General features: G+C 38.3%; 1 protein-coding gene across 1 annotated transcript in view; it reads left to right on the top strand.

Moving 5' to 3' along the window:
* Positions 1–18,676: 18,676 nt before the first annotated feature.
* ADGRV1 (adhesion G protein-coupled receptor V1) overlaps positions 18,677–19,276 on the top strand; it is a 503,044-nt gene continuing 502,444 nt past the window's right edge. The window contains exon 1 of the mRNA XM_081054450.1: positions 18,677–18,856. Coding sequence (XP_080910576.1) covers positions 18,835–18,856 — 22 coding nt within the window. The 5' untranslated portion in view covers positions 18,677–18,834. The remainder of the gene's footprint in view (positions 18,857–19,276) is intronic.

Raw genomic sequence — 19,276 nt, 5'->3', positions numbered from 1 at the left:
CCCTTTCTTCCTGTCCTACTTTCCATGAGCCATATTCACCTTTCTCTAAATATCTGCCCTTTTCCGATTAAAGTTAATTTCATAAGAACTGGAAGTAGGGACTGCTATTATTGGTTGGGTGTGTGCCCTGAGAGCACCCAAATGCATTGCTAACGGACTGGAAAACATCAACGAGGAGACTGTGATAAGAATGGTAACACCTACATCTTTCAATATTTGTGAAGTTAAGGCAGTCTGCACAAAACAGACATTTCAATAACAATATCAACTGTTGTCAAAGTGTGGTCTGCAGACCCTTGCTGATCCCCAGGATTCTTTCACAGAGTCCTCAAGGTAAAAAGTATTTTTGCAATAATTCTGAGAAGTTATTTGCCTTGTTCGTTGTGTTACCATTTGCACTCATAGTGAATCCTTAGCATGAATCAAAACAATGGCACCAAAATAGATTGGTTGTCATTGTATTGTTCACTACTGCATACTCATTTAAAACAAATAAAAGTTTACTTAAGAATGCTCCTTGATTAAGTAGTAAAAAGTATTCATTTTATTAAATCTCAACACTGGACTGCATGCTTTTTTATAATTCTTTCTGCTGAAATGGGAAATATGAATAAAGCTCCTTTACTGCACGTTTCTGGAGAAAAAGCTTTTATGCCTTCATTTGAGTTGGAAGCTGAACAAGCCATTTTCATAATAGGGCACACTTTTTAATATAAAGAATGACTGACAGAAAAGCTTTGGTCAATAAGACTTGGATATTTGGCAGATGTTTTCTTGAAAATGAACAAAGTAAGCCAGTTACTTTAAGGTAAACAAGACAGTATTTGCTACCATTGATAAAAACTTAAGTTTTATCTCAAGCAAAAAATGAGATTTTAGAAAACTTTTATTGCTCTAATGAGCTGGGCAGCTTCTCAAAACTGAAAGATATTGTGATAAAATTGATGGTGATATTAGTAATGTGGTTTTTCAAATATCATAAAACGAAAAGTGTCAACACTTGGAAAATCTGCATAAGTCAGTAAACCAATGTTTTCCAAATATACAGTGTTACCAAATCATGCATAAATACAAGACCCCTTCAAATTATAAGGCCAAGAATTTTAATGTAACTAAGTAAAAAGTGATTATTGATATGATTTCAGATGCTGCATTGCGACTAACCTTTAAGAAACTATCATTTATTGAGTCTTGGTATTGTGTCCAAGACAAATATCTACAATTATCTGAAAAAAACTATTAAAACCCTTTTCCCTATTCTAACTACATATTTATAAGAGGCTGAATTTTCTTCCTATACTTCAGCCAAAACAATATACAGTGACAGATTGAATGTAGAGCAAATATAAAAATCCACCTGTCATTAGAACAATAAATACCTTTAGCAAAGTTTCAGGATATAAGGTCAACATATCAAAATCAATGGTATTTCTGTACACTAGCAATACACAATCTGAAAAGGAAATTTAGGAAATAATTCATAATAGCATCAAGAAGAATTAATACTTGGAAATATGTTTAACCAAGATGGTGCAAGATTCACATGCAGAAAACTAAAAAACAATGCTAAAAGAAATGAAAGAATATCAATAAATGGAAAGACATCCTGTGTTCATGAATTGAAAAACTTAATATTATTAAGGTGGTAATACTCCTCAAGTGATCTACAGTTTTATTGCAATCTATCAAAATCCCAACAGACACTTATAAATGAAAAACTGATACTAAAATTCATATCAAATGACAAGGGATTCCAAATAGTCAATCTTGAAAAAGAGGAGCAAAGTTGGAGGACTCACACTTCCCAATCTCAAAACTTACTGCAAAGCTACACTTATCAAAATGTGGTCCTGGCATAAGTACAGACATGTAGATCGTTGGAATAGAATTGAGAGTTTAGAAATAAAGCTATACATCTTATGGTCAATTTTGACAAAGGTGTGAAAACCATTCTATGGGGAAAGAATAATCTCTTCTACAAATAGTGATGGGATAACTTGATATCCATATACAATAGAATACCATATACGAAAATTAGCACAACGTGGATAAAATACCTAAATATAAGAGCTATAAAAATCTTAGAAAAAGACATAGATATAAACCCTCATGATCTTTGACTTGGCAATTTTTTTAAAAAAGATGTGACAGAAAAGCATAAACAACAAAGGAAAAATAAAGTGGACTTCAATAAAACTAAATAAACTTTTGGGCGTCAAGGACACTATCAAGAGAGTGAAGAGACACCTCATAAAGTGGGAGAAAATATTTTTAAATCATACATCTGCTCCAGTATCCAGAATATATTAAGAACTCTTACAACTGAACTACAAAAAGACACTCAAAAAATGGGCCAATGACTTGTTTAGCTATTTCTCCAAAGAAGACAAATTGCCAAGGAGCTTATGAAAAGAGGCTCAACATCATTAGTCATTAGGGAAATACAAATCAAAACCACAATGAGATGCCACTTCATATCCACTAGGTTGGCCATAGTTCTAAAAAATGTAAAATAACATATGTCGATGAGGATGCAGAGAATTAGAACCATCATATTTTTCTAGTGGGAATGTAAAATGGTGCAACTGCTATGGAAAACAGTTTGGCCCTTCTTCAAAAAGTGAAAAATGGAATTATCATGTGACCCAGCAATTCCACTCCTAAGTATATACTCAAGAGAATTGGAAACAAGTGTTCAAACAAAAACTTGTATATGACTATTCATTTCAGTACTATTTATGATAGCCAAAAGGTAGAAACAACTCAAATTTCCATCTACAGATGAATGGATAGACAAAATGTGAGGTACACATACAACTGAATATTACTCAGCCTCAAAAATACGTAAGTATTGCTATGTGCTAACAGCATGGATGAACCTTGAAAACACTATGCTAAATGAAAGAAGCCAGATATACAGTATGATTCCATTTATGTATAATATCCAGAATAGGCAAATCCATAGAGACAAAAAGCAGATGAGTTGTTGCCAGGGGCTAGGGAAAGGAAGAATAGGAAGTGACTGATTAATATATATATGTAAGTCTTCCTACTGGGATGCTGAAAATCTTCTACAACTAGGTAATGGTGATGGTTGCACAATACTGTGAATGTACTAAATTGCAGTGAACTGTACACTTCAAAATGATTAAAATGGTAAACTTTATGTTGTATGTATGTCATCACAATTATTTTTTAAAAAAGGCTAGTTGTCTTTTAGTAAGCCAGACATTAAAGAGATTTATGAAATAGTAAATGATGCCACTGATTTTACTAAAAATATTTTTGTAAGAGGAAACATATTTTTCACAAAAAAGGCATTATATTATTAATGTTAACATGAAATGGGTTTATTTTTGATTGAATTAATAAATACATATTTTAATTTGTTCTTAGTTTTTAATTTTTAATATTGCATATATTGATAGCTATCACTATCATAATCAAAAGCTTGTGTCCTCAATTTTTAAGTGAGTGAAGGAGTCCTAACTCTAAAATGTTTGAGAACCACTAAACTACACTGTATGGTGGAGCCTTAAAGTTGTCTAGGCCATCTTACTGCTTGAGTTTGAAGGTACAAAGATTTTCTAATATAAATCAGTTGTGAATCTAAATATTACAGATTAAAGCATAACTGGACAAAGATTTTGATCATATTAGCTACTAAAATGTAAATCAGAAGGTTAGAAACTGTTACTAGTGGGAGGCATGGTCTGAAGGGAGGAGTGGAGAAGTTAAAGAAAGGTAGGTGTTGGGAGTCAGGAAAGGTGAGTGGTAGGTGAAGAGGGTATTAGGAAATTCATGATTCAGTACATCAATTCAATTTGACAGATGTGTAACAATTTTAAATGTGATTTTTTTCCTGTTGTCTAAGTGTCTATGATAATAATACATAATTTATACTTATTATTATGTGTCAATTATTGTTCTGAGATTTATTATGTGTATGACACTATTATTTTTAGTACAATATTTTGAAGAATGATTTCGGACTAAGTTATAGACATCATGACGCTTCACCCCTAAGTACCCCAGCATATGTCTCCTAAGAATAAGGACATTCTTCTATATAACCACAACACAATTATCCCTCCAGAAATGTAATACTGATACAATCTTTATTCTCTAATATTTAGTGTATATTTAAGCATCCAAGATTGCCCTGGATTAAGTCCTTTTTCTGGTTTTCTTTTTGTGTTTATTTATTTATTTTTAAATGAGATCCAGGATTTAATCAATGTTCATGCATTACACTTTGTTGTCATGCCTCTTTAGTTTTTTTAATCCAGAAGACTTCCCCAGCTCTGCTCTCCTATCTCAATTTTTTGGTCTTACATGATTTTGATAATTTTTAAAACCTAGAGTGTAGTTGTTTGCAGACTACCTCAATTTGGATTTGTTTGATTGTTTTCTCATAATTAGATTCAGGTTAAATACTTTGGGCAAGAATCCCACATTGGTGATATTGGATAGTTCTCAGCACGTCATATCAAGAAGACACATGATGTTAGTTTGCTTCATTAGTGGTTACCAGGCACTCTTTTATGTACATAGTGCTTTTAATTTTAAAACAACCTATGCTGTAGCTATTGCTTTTATTTCTTACAGATTTCAGGACTTTGTACATAAGGACACTGAGATTAAGTATCTTGTTTAGGGTTACATACCTAGTAAATAGTAGAGCAGAGTTCTGAAGTCAGATGGTTAGCCACTAACTGGTTAGCAAGACTAGCTACTAACTGCGTTGCGAAGAGACTGATTTTGTGATTCTTAAGTCATCACCCACCTTCAGGGTTTATAAGTGGAGGCCAGGAGATGGGTCTTGAGACATGTAGTGAGAATTCTTTTGGAGAGAGCTGTCACTGTGTTATGCATTCCACCTCCAACCTCCAGGTAAAAGTGGCGTTGACTCAGAAAATCACTTGGAGAACTTGAGAGGGAGTTTATTAAGGGACAGAGATACTGGTATTGGATTGATCCAGAAAAAGGCAAAAGGTGAGTATGACCCTGCCCTGCAGTTAGGGTAATGTCAGGGGAAAAGTGTGTTCAGAGGGCCAGTTGTGGGCACTATCTGAGAATGAGGCCATTTGTTAATAATCGAAAATGAATGTGAAACATGGGATCCACCCAAGATTTCATCCTGGGGACAGAAAAGAATGATTAACGGTACAGATTTAGTTCAGTAAACTGAGTTCAGTGAACTAACTACTTACTTATTGAGCCCCTCGCCAGTGTTTCCTCCTCAGGTTAGTTTCATACCAAACTCTAGAAAAGAACTTCTTTCTTAGTCACTTGTAGAATGTCTCTGACTTTTGACTCTAATTTAGGAGGAGTTGTTTAATGTTTGTTCTGGAGAATTGTGTGCTGTGTTACCTTTTTGTTAACTGCCAACAGAACTTTTCCAGTTGTTGAATGGAGTAGATCATCACTGACAACATATGTTTTCCAGCAGTGCCACCCAATTCTGCCCCTACAATGGGAGCCAACTATAATTGTCTGAGCACAGGCCGAGCATTTGTTTGGATATTGATTCTGCTATGGCTGCTGAGCTCTGGAATACAGACAGTGCCTGTCCACTTCCCCATCCCACCCCCGGTGCCACATCTTTAAACTAGGCTGTACAGGCAGCACTCAGTGGCAAATTTCTTTTTCTCTTTCAACTTAGTCCCAGTCTGCCCCTCTTCTCACCTCCCTGTCTTTCCCTCTCTTTTCAACACTGTTCCTAAGATGATCCAGCTTCTACTCTTTGGCTTTAACTTCTATTTCCAGCACTGGGGTTTCTCTCTAAAGCCTAGAAGAGACGTGGTGCTTCTGGCTGGAGGAAGGCTGTTTATCCATAGTAGGGTTTGCTTTTGCCCTCTAGTTCCATTAGTATTGAGCTTCACTCAGTCCCACTCCCGCAGCCCTAGCCCTCCCTCTCAGATCCTCCGATCCCTCAACACGCCCACAGTATAGGCCCTGAGTCCCTCAAGGTAGCAAAGACAGGAAGCCTGGCATTTACCTCACGTCACCATTTTGTAGAAAGGATAACGGAGCAGAGCCGATGTGGAGACGACTACCCTCCTTCTGTCATCATCTCCCATAGAGAAGGGCTTCCCTTGAAGTGCCGTTTGACCAGCTGAGAGTAGGCCTCACCAGACCCATGAGTGGGAAATTTTGGTATATGAAAAGTCAAAAATATTTCTTAACTATGGAGGAGAAAAGAAACATGAACTGATCCATGTATTTATGTAATTGTCTCATGTAAGGGGATGTTAAGTAACTTAAAAATGTTAAGTAAATAAATGCCTTTTGTTCTATTGAATGGCTTTGATGAAGAACCGAACAGGCTGCCATGGTAAATTAGGTGGAAAAGGATGTATTAGGTTGAATCCGATGAAATTGCTGTTATTCAACCATTTTGCCAATGTTTGACCATTTTAACACAAGAAAATATCAATTGCATGTGCTTCAGCCTAATATTGACGTTTTGAAGACATTTCTGATAGTGTTTTTCTGTTGTAAATGAATAATATATGTTAGTCTAAATTTTTCTTTTGTATTATTGTCAATTACTTCACACTGCCAGTAGAGTACATTGGATGCCTGCCGATATCAAAGAAAATTCCTATAATACAATGTGTGCATAGATGCATCTGGTTATGATTTGCCTTTCCTTTTCTCCAATTGCATAATTTAAGTTGCCACATAATTATTTTTCCTTTTATTCCATTCCATATGGTGGCAGGACAACTACCAGAAGATGAATGCTTTCAGTACCTTTCATATCAAAGCTGCAGCTTTCACATTTTATTCTATTGATACTGCATTTTGGCAATGGATAAAGGGACACAGTTAAAGTCTCTGCTCATAATTGGTTTTATTTGGGAAAGATTTTCTTTGAACTAGTGACCACCCGTGATTTTATAATTATCAGAATTTAACCTGCTCAGCATTTCTTGTAGGGAATATTCACAATTCACTTCCTTGCTTTTAGAAAAAAGAAATGAAAAGAAAAACTAGGGACTGTTAGAGAACTCCATTTTGTCTGGGAGTATTCCATGTGGGATTGCTCTAATACAGTGCTAACGCTGTATTTGTCTGGTACCCTTTCAAGTACAATCTTAAAAAACATTTCACTGTCTCGGAACCCTACAAAGAAGAAAACTCAAGAGAATTTTGATTTTCTGAAAAGTGAGACAATTCCAGGGTAAGTTTTCTGGTATGATTTGACTTACATACAAGCTATAGAGAAAGCATTAAAGCTTTCTGCAGAGTACTCTTTTTTCCTTTTCTTTTTTCTAAAACCACATTCTTGCAACATAATTCACATACCATACAATTCACCCATTAAAAATGTGTTATGGTTTTTGATATTTAACATTAATTTTTAAAAATTGTAGTAAAATAAATATAACATATAATTTGCCATTTTAATCATTTTAAGTGTACAATTCAGTGGCATTAATTACATTCACAATGTTGTGCAACCATCACCGTTATCTACTTTCACAACTTTTCATCATCTTAAGCAGAAACTACAGAGAGTACTCTCATATGCCTTTCAGTATGATTAGAAATTCTTGTGGCTGTATGAGTTTAGAAAGCCGACTGGATATTGAAAAGGTAGAACCCTCCAAACAAGTTTAAAGCTGCTGGCAGAGGTGTCTGTCATAAGTGGACCGGGCACCCACCCATACATATATATAAACTTTGCAAAGCTCGGCAGAATCCCTAAACATACCATCAGTCAAACCGCTCTTCAACTGGGCTTGATTTTCCCACCCATGTGGGAAATAGACAGTGGGGGCTTTGTTTGCAGTGGCTTTGTTTGCTTGTAGCCATTGGTAAAATAAACATTACCTCAGACTAGAGATGTCCTTGGTAGAGCTTGGGGCTCCTGGGAAAGCAGATCCTATAGAACCCAACACAGATGACTTCATCATGTTATCTAGTGTAGACCCACCCCATTGCGGATCACTGCATTGCAGCTTTCTGTGCAGATCACAATAGGGCTGGTCTAGGTCACGGGATGTTAAGTGGGAGACTCCTCGGCCCTGGGAAGAATGCTGAAGGAGGAATATGAAGAGAAGCCTGCCCTCTCTCTCTTTAGCCTGGCCCAATATGTCAACGAAGCTTCAAAGACACTTTAGGATCTTATCAGGCAGATTTATACTTATGTAAATTACTCATAATTTCATCTTTGGACAGTATAGATGAACTCTACACTGAGTTCAGCCCAGTGATAATTGAAAACTCACACATAGTGAGTGATTGGATTAAGAAATTAGACTCATTGTGTGACCCAATTCACTGGAAACATGATTATAAAAAGCTCTTTGTAGATATCTCAGTATTTTAAAAGAGAAGAGGTAAATTTTGTATTTTTTGAATGAGGAAAGTATTAACAAATGGACGTTATTAAATAGAAAGATTTAGTAGATAACATACTTATCCTGGTTCTTATTAATTATGCTTCAAGATGGGATATGTATAAATGAAATTTAAAGAACCTTATATCAAAGATTTAAAATTTTTATATCAGAAGCTTTACATCTCTCCTCTCTCTCCCCCACTCCTACATGTCCCAGGAAATTAGCTGTTTGAATTCAGCATTTGATAGGTTTGATAGGTTTACCACAGACCACATAATGTTTTTGGAAATTTTAAATTCTTTTTTCACTGTATTAGCAGGCATGTAAATGCATGTAAATGCAAGCTTATTAAATATAATTATGCAAGAAGCAGAAACCTTATAGTCTATTCAAATAAATGAAGTTTAGACAAGAATCATAATCTTGGCCCAACTAAAATGGCACGTTAGGAATGAAGGATTTGTTTGACTTGCCTGCTCCCAAACCTCAAGTAATAAATCTCAAAAGCTTCAATATTTATTCAATAAAATGAATGGCTGAGTCATTTCAGAAGGACTCTGACAAGTGGACAAATGCTACCATGGTGACATTTTGATATGCAGTGTGGTTACTGAGCCTTGCTGGTTTCCTCCCCCTGCCATTACAACAAAATGACAAACCACCACGGGAAGTACCACACACAGCGCGCCATAGGCAACTGGGGGGGGGGGGAGATTTAATTAGCTGTTTTTAAAAGATTACAGATTCCTATACATTTGTATCTGATTTATGGGTAAATTCCTTTGAAAATAAGAGAAAAACTGTTCTGAGACATCCTTGTTAAGAAATAGAAACTATCATTAATCTAAAATATGTCTCAGCTAGCATTTTTGGAGCTGTTTTGTAAACATTTCTTGAGGAAAAAATATTTTTAACTTGGGAAGATAAAGATTTAAAATATTTTTCGTAGGACATAAAACTGTACTTCATTCTTTGCTAAATAATGTAATAAAATATTGTATATGGCCATAATAAAACTAAAATACAATATGTGTAATCAAATACTACAACTGTACATAGTTGGATTTGTAAGAGATGAGACTTTTTGTTAGGGAGTAATATGTACATTTAGCTATTACTTGATTTTAATATTCATTCGATGGAGCTATTAACAATTACATACAGATTCTTTCCTTCATTTGTATAAAAAGAAAATCCAGACATATTTAAGACAGGTACAGCACATCATAGGAACGAAAAGAAATTATTTTAAAATATTAATGGGAAAATGCCTTTACATACGTAGTTATGAATTTGTAAATTTATTTATGTATTATATAATTACCATTGTAGTGTTTTTCAATATTAGATTCGTTAACTCAGGAGAAAAACTTTCTCCACTGTATTTAAAATACAGATAGAGTGGGAAATCATTGTTTTTATTTCATTGTTTTTCTGAAAATTATTGAAATTTTACTATGTATCAGACTTCACTATCTCATTCAATCCATACATAATCTTGTGCAGTAAGTATTATAAGAATCTCCATTTTGCAGACAAGGAAACTAAAGTGTGAAAGATTAATAAATTTATGTAGGTTTGCTTAACCTCTCTACACGATATTATTACCACTTGGTATCATCTGGACCTAACCATGGGAAATGCTTTTATTTTTGCATTTAGAAAGAGAAACAGTGCTGCTGATCTTACAAAGTCTGAGATATCATGTTCTATAAATGGATTTCTTGAGGAAAAACATTTTTAACTTAGGAAGAAAAAGATTTAAAATATTTGCAGTAAGCATTGTAAACATTGATGTCATTGAAACATTGTAAACAGTAGATTGTAAACACCATACTTAATTCATCCTTTGTACTTACTAATTTTAGGAAAATTAAATATTGAGAGTATAGAAATTTTAAAAAGGGAGACACCACCAAATACAAAAAAAAGTGAAATATTAATTTCACATAAAAAAAGCAAGTGTGTAAAAGGTTTTAATGTTAGTTGTTTTTCTTTTTGTCATCAATTTTCTGGTTTAAAATTCTAAAATGCCACCTCAACCTCTGTTGTCTGTGATGGTCTGGATTGACTGCTTCCTTGTCAAACATCTCAGTCTTAAATTAAGGAAGAACTAACTACTCATTGTACACTTCATCTATGTAAGGACCAAGTCATTTACAGAAAAGGTTCTGACATGGCAGATTAGAGATTTCAAAACAGTCATGATAAATCATGACAAATTGGTCACTTCTAGATAAGCCATAGTCTACATAAGAGCCAGGGCACAGTGCTTGAGAAGCTCCTCATACGTAACTCTCAGGAAGATGTGAAGCCATCTCTAGCTGGAGTTGTGTTTGAACCCTTTCTGCCACTCTCCTTTGTCCTGGCTCCTCCCTCTATTATACATATGCCAACTGTCCCGGGACTTTCGTATCAGTTCTTCTTGTTTTTCATCTGCAGAAGTTTAATTGTGGAAGTCTGTGTGGGGTAGGAAAGACGTGAAAAGTGTGTCTCAGGAGCCATGGTACTGGTAACTTTCTAGTTCTTCCAGCCTTCCAACTTTAAGTTATTTTTCTGATATAAGGCTTGTAACCTTCAGAAGGATTTACTCCTTTCAATTTTCCAAGACCTTCCCCAGCTTTTCAAACCCTTAACAAAGTACATGTTTTCTTGTGCAGTCCTCACGGGTGCGAACAACTCCACGGGTCATCCCTCAAATAGATTTTCACGTAAATGGCATTGCCAAGAGTTGGGTAACTCCTGCAGCCCTGGAGTTAGTAACACAGACAGGCACAGCCCCAAACCATAAGATTCCCAACCCCAAAAGAAACACATTTCTTTTCATTAACTGCCCAATTGACATTCATTTGACTTTGATTTTAGACTCATAGCCAGGTTTCCTTCCTTCTTTAGAATAGAATTTCCAAGCATATAGTTTGAAGAATACTAATGGAAATCACATAGAAAAAAAAAGTTTCTGTGACCAAATAAATTTATAAAACAGTGACTTAAACAAATTTAAACTGGTTTATTTATGGTAGTACTCATATCTTTGACTATTGTATTGTACTTCTAAGTATGTTTCCCACATGGTTTGATTACTGAGCCTTTTGCCCTTTGCAAGCTTGGGCCACTGAAATTCATGGTACATACTTTCAGAAATGCTGATCTAACTGGTTTACTGAGGGGTTTTCATTCAGTGGGGTTTAAACATGAACTTTAAACATGAACGTGAACCAGTATTATTATCTCAAGTCTCTTCCCTATGGATTCTATTTCAAATCATTCTTTCCCACTGGGTAGCAAATCTCTTGGGAAGATTCCATAACTTCAATACATGCCAATCTCAGGTCAAATTTAAAGCTTTCTCCTCCTCAGTACTGGTTAGACTCGCAGGGGTGTCAAAACTGCGGTCCGCAATCCATTGTTAATTGACCCGCAGCAAATTCCAAAAATATATTTAGTTTACTTAAATAAACCAGGTGAGGCAATACGTACTTCACCTCGAGTGAGTGGCCCAGCTGTTTGTGTATTTTACCCCATATGGCCCTTGGTAAAAAACGTTGAAAAAAGTTTGGACACCCCTGGGTTAGAGCAATGACTCCAGGGGCCTGCAATGGGGAGAAGACATGGTTAGTTGTTGAGGTGTGGAGAGCATGCATGGTTATCCTGGTTTTACAATACCTCTCTTTTCTACCTGCTCCATTTCAAGGCCTAGCTCTTCAAATACTGAGAGCTGAGAAGGAGAATAGGAAGACAATAAGCAGCTTATTGTTGTGGCTGCTTCTCTGGATAACAGACGAGCGATTGGCCATGTGACTGGTGTGTTGACTTTCTCTCAAAAGGCACATAGATAATTTCTGGTGGGTTCTGTGAGCTCTTCCCGTTACATGGTTCCACGAAGTGGTTACTTCCTTCAGCTACTACCAGGAAGTACACAACCTCTTGTTCTTGGATCTTCCCACTGCATAAGCTGTTGTCTCAGGTCAGGTGTTGGCAAGATTTTGCTCAAGTGCAACTTCCATAGTATCACAATCTCCAGGAATTCTGCACATCCTTGTACAAAGATGAGTGTGGGGTTGCTCCCTTATACTCTTTTTTTCTGTCTTGACATCTTTCTTTCCCAATTCTCTTTCCTCTTAGTGGTAGGGTCAGGGCAGATCAACAAATCTATTGCTTGAGCAGACATCCAACAGTGGAATGAGTTGCCATTCTCTCTTCTCTACTATGATATCCAGTCTCTGCCACAATTCTTCTGGGGGAGAGAAAAAAGCCAGAACCTCCTCCCTAGACTAGCTACACATGGCTGATGAGAATAGAGGCAGGTGATTGTCCTATATTGTGTTTTCACCTCTTAAAAAGCCCTGGAGGCACAGTCTAGTCTCAATAGCTGCCAGCTTTCTTTAGAAATCAGGTACTTGTTGTCTTTTTTGTCCCGGCTTGGGCCAAATCACCAGTTCTAGGGAAGCAGAAAATGGTCCATTCAGTACATTGATTTATATATATATATATATATATATATATATATATATATATATATATATACACACACATATATATATGTATATATATATATGTATATATATATATATATATATATATATACACACACACACAGGTGTTTATATATATATATAAAATAATGTACACAGAAGGTGGATGAGAAACCCCAGTTGGTACATATTTTGATAATAGTTGTTAGCTGCTTTTGTTGTTTCTCTTTGTTTTTGAAGAGAGTGAGAATAAGATACTGAGGGCAAGTCTGTTAAGGGTCAGAATTTCAGATCAGAGCAAGCAAGAAGTTATCCAGAATCTAAACATATACATGTTGTAAAGGGCATGTGAAAATACTGATCAGAAACTAGGCAGAGAAAAAAAAAGAAATAGCAAATTACGAACAGGGAATATTACAGATTTCTTTCAAAGAATCAGGGCTAGACTGATTCTTAGTATGCAAGCGGAAATATATATATATATCACGTAATACACGGAGGGACCTTGTGCAGCAGGACAGCAAATTCTGCTACGGAAAGCTTGAGGATTGAGACCATATCTTTATATCTCTGAAGCATCATATATCATTGGCACTCAATAAATGTTTGTTGAGTGGATTAATAAATTTAGGATACCACATCAAAAAAGTACCTGATGACTAAAATAACTTGCTTCTGCATAGAGCAGGGGTCAGCAGAAATGGCCCTCAGGACATTTTTGGCCACTGCCTGCTTTGTAAATCAGTTTTGTTGGAATACAGCCAGGCTCATCTGTTTGCATATTGTCTTTGGGTGCTTTCACAGTACAGCGGTAGAGTTGAATAGTTGCGACAGGGGCTGCATGGCCTGCAAGTCTAAAATATTTACTGTCTGGTCCTTTCTGACCCTGGGCACAGAGGTTTAAAACTGCTGTTATACATGTTTTCTGTCGGGTGTGACTCAGTCACAGCCTGGCTAACTTAGGTCCAGAGGTTGTTCTGTCAGACAGGATAAGAGCAAGTCCTGGGAACTAAAGCAGGGTGGCTGTGAGAGATTCACCAGAGCCAAGAAGAAAGTCAACTTGATGCAATCCAATAATCTCACCTCTCCCTTCTCTGAACCATCTTCATCTCTCTCTCTGAGGGCACGGGTCACATTGTACTTCGGATTATCATAATCTATGTCTTTTTTCCCCAACTCGATGTAAACTATATGAGGGCAGAGACCACATTTCGTCCACGTTCATATTCTGAGTGTCTGTGATACTTCTGGTTAGGTAGGTACTCCTTTACAACATGTACTGCAGTTAGCAAGGTATCTGAAGAAGAGGAAAAGCAAGGTCTGGCAGCTCAGAGGCAGTAGGCTTTGAAGTGTTAGTAAACAAGTTATTCAGTTGATAGAAATCAGTTAGGAGTAGAGTGATCAAGGAAATGGTCACACCAAGGTGTAGCTCAGTGTGAGAGACTGTCCAGGGAACTGTTGAGATTTTCTGAGGCTTTTTATGTCCCAAAGACCCAAGACTGTTTGTCTTTTTTCTGACTCAGGAGCAGAATCTCACGTGTTTTTAGTTGTTAAATGGATTCTCTGCTCCCTTTGGGGCAGGATATTATTTCCTTTGGCTCACAGACTCTAATTCTGGGTCTGAGAGAGCGGCCTCCTTGTCACTTGTCCAATCACATCACTTATTCAACAAATGTTTAATAAGCTACTACTGGTATGTGTCAGGCTCTTTAAGAACTTGGATTTATGCTCTGTTTTCCCGTTATAGTGTGCTAAGAGGATAAACACTAAATTTTATTGAGAACTTTACTACATGTAGGTGTGCAAGGGAGGAGAGGTGGGTGACGAGTAGCCTAAGTGGGTCTGAATTTAGGAGGGGGAGAGGAAGAGGGGTCCACGTCTGTGGCAAACTCCTGACAAGTCTTGAGGTTTTTCCTCTCTGGGACATAGGTCCTGAACAGAAGCTTCTGGCAGACAAATTTGGGCAATCTTGAAGGAACATCCTACTTCTACTTTTTTGGAGAGGAGAGCAGTAGATTCTGCCTAAGCCTAGTTTTGTTCCTTGGATGAAATTGCCTATGTATGCCTAAACTTAGATATTTGAACTCAGTACGTCAAGTATGAGAAATACTTTTTTCAAGGAACTACAAAGATCTTTGGAGATTTACAAGGCTTACTTAGTATGCAAGAGTAACTAAATTGGAGAAGTAAGAAAAATTGTATGATATCCACACTTTTCTTACAGGGTTTAAGAAAACTATTCCTGTTATTGAATTGATTCGATTAGGACTACCCTAGGGAAAAGGCTCATACTCCATCAGGGCTGCATTTAAGCAGAAGTGGGAATTACGTCAACTTCGTTTTCAGAACTTCCAACTTTCTTCTCAATACTCTTCTCTCTCAGTGGCACCTGCCACCCCCCACCTCCACATGCCCAGAAATCCTCTTCCTTTCTCTTTTCCTTATCAAAGCCTGACTTCAAGAACAAAGTCTCGCTAAGCTGTAAATGATGGAAGAAGTTTAAAATATCTCTGATTCAGGCGTATTTGTATTTTAATATGGAATCAAGTCATGTTTTCTAAGATTGGATTTTGAAGCATTGGGAAATAGGCTCTGGGTATCTTTTTGATATGATAGCCTTCCAGGCTTCTCACAGAACCCAGTTATATCCCCGCTGTCTCCCCTTCCCTCTCTTTCTTCTTTCCATGTGTATTGAGTTTCTACTATATCCTAGAGCTTATTGTAGCTACTGGGTATAGTGCAGTGAATGAGAGAGAAACGGAACCTATCCTCATGGAGCTTTTGTACTTATGGACAGATAGAAACATCTCAATAACAAATAAGGTATTTATTAGGGATAAATGATATAAAGAAAATAAAACAGGGTAATGGGTAAGAGTGCCTACGGAAGTTATCAGGGCAAACACCTCGGAGGAAGGGATAGTTGAGCTACCCCTCAAATTAGGGTTTCCAGGTGGGAATTCTTGCCCATTCTCAGGAATTTTTTTCACTTTCCCGTTCCTGAATCCAGAGATATAAACTGTTTTCTTTTCTCCACGATGAATCGTTTCCACAAAGTGACAGGCGATACTACCAACCACCTGGGTTCAAGGAGCTGATTTTCCCGATTTCCCGACCAACTTTTCTTGGGATTCTGGAATAGGAAAAGTGAAAAAAAAATTCGGAGAATGGGCGGGAATTCCCACCTGGAAACTCTAGCAATAAATAGGAAAAATGTCTAAGAGTTACATTGTGAGTAGTATGTTTATTTCCCATTGTGAGTATTACTGGGTTCAAGGAGCCGATTTTCCCGATTTCCCGACCAACTTTTCTGGGGATTCTGGAAGGGGAAAAGCAAAACAAACAAACAAACAAACAAACAAGAAGAACTCCTGAGAACGGGCAGGAATTCCCGCCTGGAAACCCTACTTCAAATAAAGGACATGATAGAGGAGCCAGGCATAGGAAGATCTCTGGGAACATTGTTCCAGACAGAGGGGAAAGCTTGTGCAAATGTTCTGAGGTAGGAATGATTTGGCTGTGTTTGAGGCAAAGAGGTCATTGTGATAGAAATACAGCAAAAAGAGGGAGAGTGGTACAAGATGAGGCTGGAGAGGAAAAGAGGGACAGGTCATGTGGCTCTTTTAGTCCAGATGAGAAGTTTGGATTTAAGTGTGATGGGCATTCATTGAATACGTTCAGCATTTGATTTACATTACTTTGTCAAATACTTGTGCTAAAAATACCACTGATACTGCTTGTTGTGGTTTTATTCTTCAAGGCAAGAATAAAACCTCTTCAAGGTTTTATTCTTTATTCTTCTCCAGCTTCTTGCTGGAGAAGCCTTCACCATTCCATATGATCTCTTCCTCTTGGAACATCTCTAGCACTGTCTGGGATGCTCAGTTTTTGGCTTGACATATTCCGCTTTTTTGGTTCATTAAACTCTCACCCCAGAGAGTGCAAGCTCAGTGAACTCAGGGTTGGGCTTTAGAGATCATTGTTTTTCCCACAGTGCCTTCAGTGTCTTCTGCTTCCTAAACACTCAGTAATAATTGTTGATGAATGACTGTGTTCCTTGAGGTAGCTTAGAAAAGGACAGTGGGTGTAGGTCATGCACAAGTGAACAGTTGTGGAGAATGAGTTTAATCACAGACTTGGTGGAACAATGATTGAGACAGAATAATTTATTGATAGACATTGACTTTGTCAGGGTCCTAATAATTGAAAGTAGCATTTCGCCACAAATAAAGTCTTTAAGCATAAATAATATAATAAAACTGCAGGTCAAATGCAGTTACTAAATGCAGTTAAAACGTTACTAAGACATTTTAAATAAGCTCGAAGCTGTAAAGCCTTAGGGGCATATTAAGATAGTAAACGTGTGTTTACAATAAATAATGTAAGAAAACATTTTTCTAATATCGTTTTGGTTTACATTATCATCAAATGGATAACTGATTCACTGTTTTGACTTTAAATTGTTTCAACTTTCAATTTCTTTACTGCAGGATATAGTAAGCACATTTGTGTTTAATCTTTCAATATCCCCCAGAGATTTACAGCTTCTAGACTCAGGTCCTCACAGAAAGTAGTTAGGCCTCACAGAAAAGCTGTTCAATCTCCGTGATCATTTAGATTGCTCTCCTAAGAACTACCTGTTCTTAGGCCTTGAAGCACAGCAGTTGCATTCCCACACAGTTTCTACAGGAGAACCCTTTGGCCTGAGTACCCTTTGCTTTTGATGCCCAGCAGTTTGTTGAGTGTTGCAGCTTTAAGATAAGGTATTCAGCAACAGCTCAAAATAATGATAAATTCCTACACCTGGATAGCAGTTCCAACTCTAAGTATCTCGTTATTCCTATTTTTAGGAAGGGTGTCACATGCTCTGTATTTGTAATTAGGAGACCTAGGACTTAGTCCTGCTTTTTCTGCCTTTAACTGAGCCAATCAGCTCTTAATGTCTTCCTGCATAAAATCAGCGGTAAGATGGTGTTGGACCGCTAATTGCTAATCTTGAACCTCTCTCCAGGTTTGATACTTCTAAGGATGCTGCCTGTGTTTTTAAAAAAGTCTCTGGTGCAGATGGGGATTTGCACTTTGCTGCTGATATGGTCTGACCTTGGGGCCTTCACTGTTAAGCCCTGGGAATAATTGCCAACACTTGTTGAAGGTTTACCACGTGCTAGGTGTACTTTAAAGAGTTGCACTTTACACACATCTCATTCATCTAATCCTTTTAACAGCAGTAGGAAGCAGGGATTAATAATTTTATTTCATAAATGATGACACAGGTAATTTACCCAGACGTTGACCTCAGTCTCTACTTAAAAGCGTATGTAAGAGTAGATTCCTCAATTCTATTTCATCAATTTATGCGCAAATTCTCCTGGGGTGAACATTTCAGGGGTGCTTAGGCAATTTAAAATAAATGTGTTTAGGAACGAACAAGACTCAGTAAATGGCTTTTCTCCCTGAAAAGAAAACCGGGAATTGCTTACGGCAGAGTACCCAGGGAGTCACCGCTCGCTAGGTGAGCGGGTTCCTTATGCTTAAGGACACAGACTAGAAAGTTTAGTCCAACGGCTAGAAAGCGCGCACCGAGTACCGCGCCGGGGATGCCCGGACCCAGGCAAGGCTCGGGCTTTCCTGCGAGCAGACAGGTCAGCTTAGGCGCCTCGCTGCTGGAAGAATCCATTAGGGATGGTCAAGGCAGGGTGTTCCCGACGCTGGAGCGCGAACCTGGCTGCCCGCTGCGCAGACGAGGGCGCACTGCCTTGGGAGTCCACCCCCGCTCCTCCGATCAGGTGAGCGCAGCCCCGGGAGCCGCCAGTCCTATTGGAGCCGACGGAGCTCGGAGGGGGGAGGGGGGGAGGGGGAGAATAAAGGGAGGAGGATGGAGCCAGTTTCTGGATGGGAGAGCGGGAGAAAGGATCAGCATCCTCCGCGCAGCGTGAGGACGCCAGCGAGACGCAGAGCGAAGGTGTGAGAAGGGGGGACCGGCGGGGACCGCCACGTGCGCACGGATGTCGGTGTCCCCGGGGCTAGGTAGGCTTTGACTGGAGTGGGGTGGGGGGGAGGATGGTGCTGCGGGAAAGCGGTGCCTCAGGGAGCGCCCGGGCAGCCGTGGCGGCGCGGGATCGCGGGTCCGCACCTGTTGCTGGAGGTGGGCGGCCGGGGCGCCGGGAGGCAGCGCACGGCCGCGCGGCGGGCGGGCTCCACGGCCCAGGCTGTGTGCGGCGTGTCGCGTCCCTCCACCCGCGCCTTCCAAAGCCGCGTGATCTCGACGACGGTGAGAAGTGAATGCGCAGAGGGAAAAGTTTCCTTTCTTCTCGTTCTGCGAATTTGAAACCCGAACCCTAGCTTTAATTTTAAAACGTCTGCTTGGAAAATGAGTGACCCCAAACGGCGCGCCGTAGGTACTATAATAATAATGAGGAGGTTGAGATAAACCTAAGAAGTCGTATG

Source organism: Rhinolophus hipposideros (genome assembly GCF_964194185.1).
Source record: "Rhinolophus hipposideros genome assembly, chromosome: 7".
Classification (NCBI taxonomy): Eukaryota; Metazoa; Chordata; class Mammalia; order Chiroptera; family Rhinolophidae; genus Rhinolophus; species Rhinolophus hipposideros.
The sequence above is the reverse complement of the archived record's forward strand: the minus strand, read 5'-3'. Positions and strand labels throughout refer to the sequence as shown.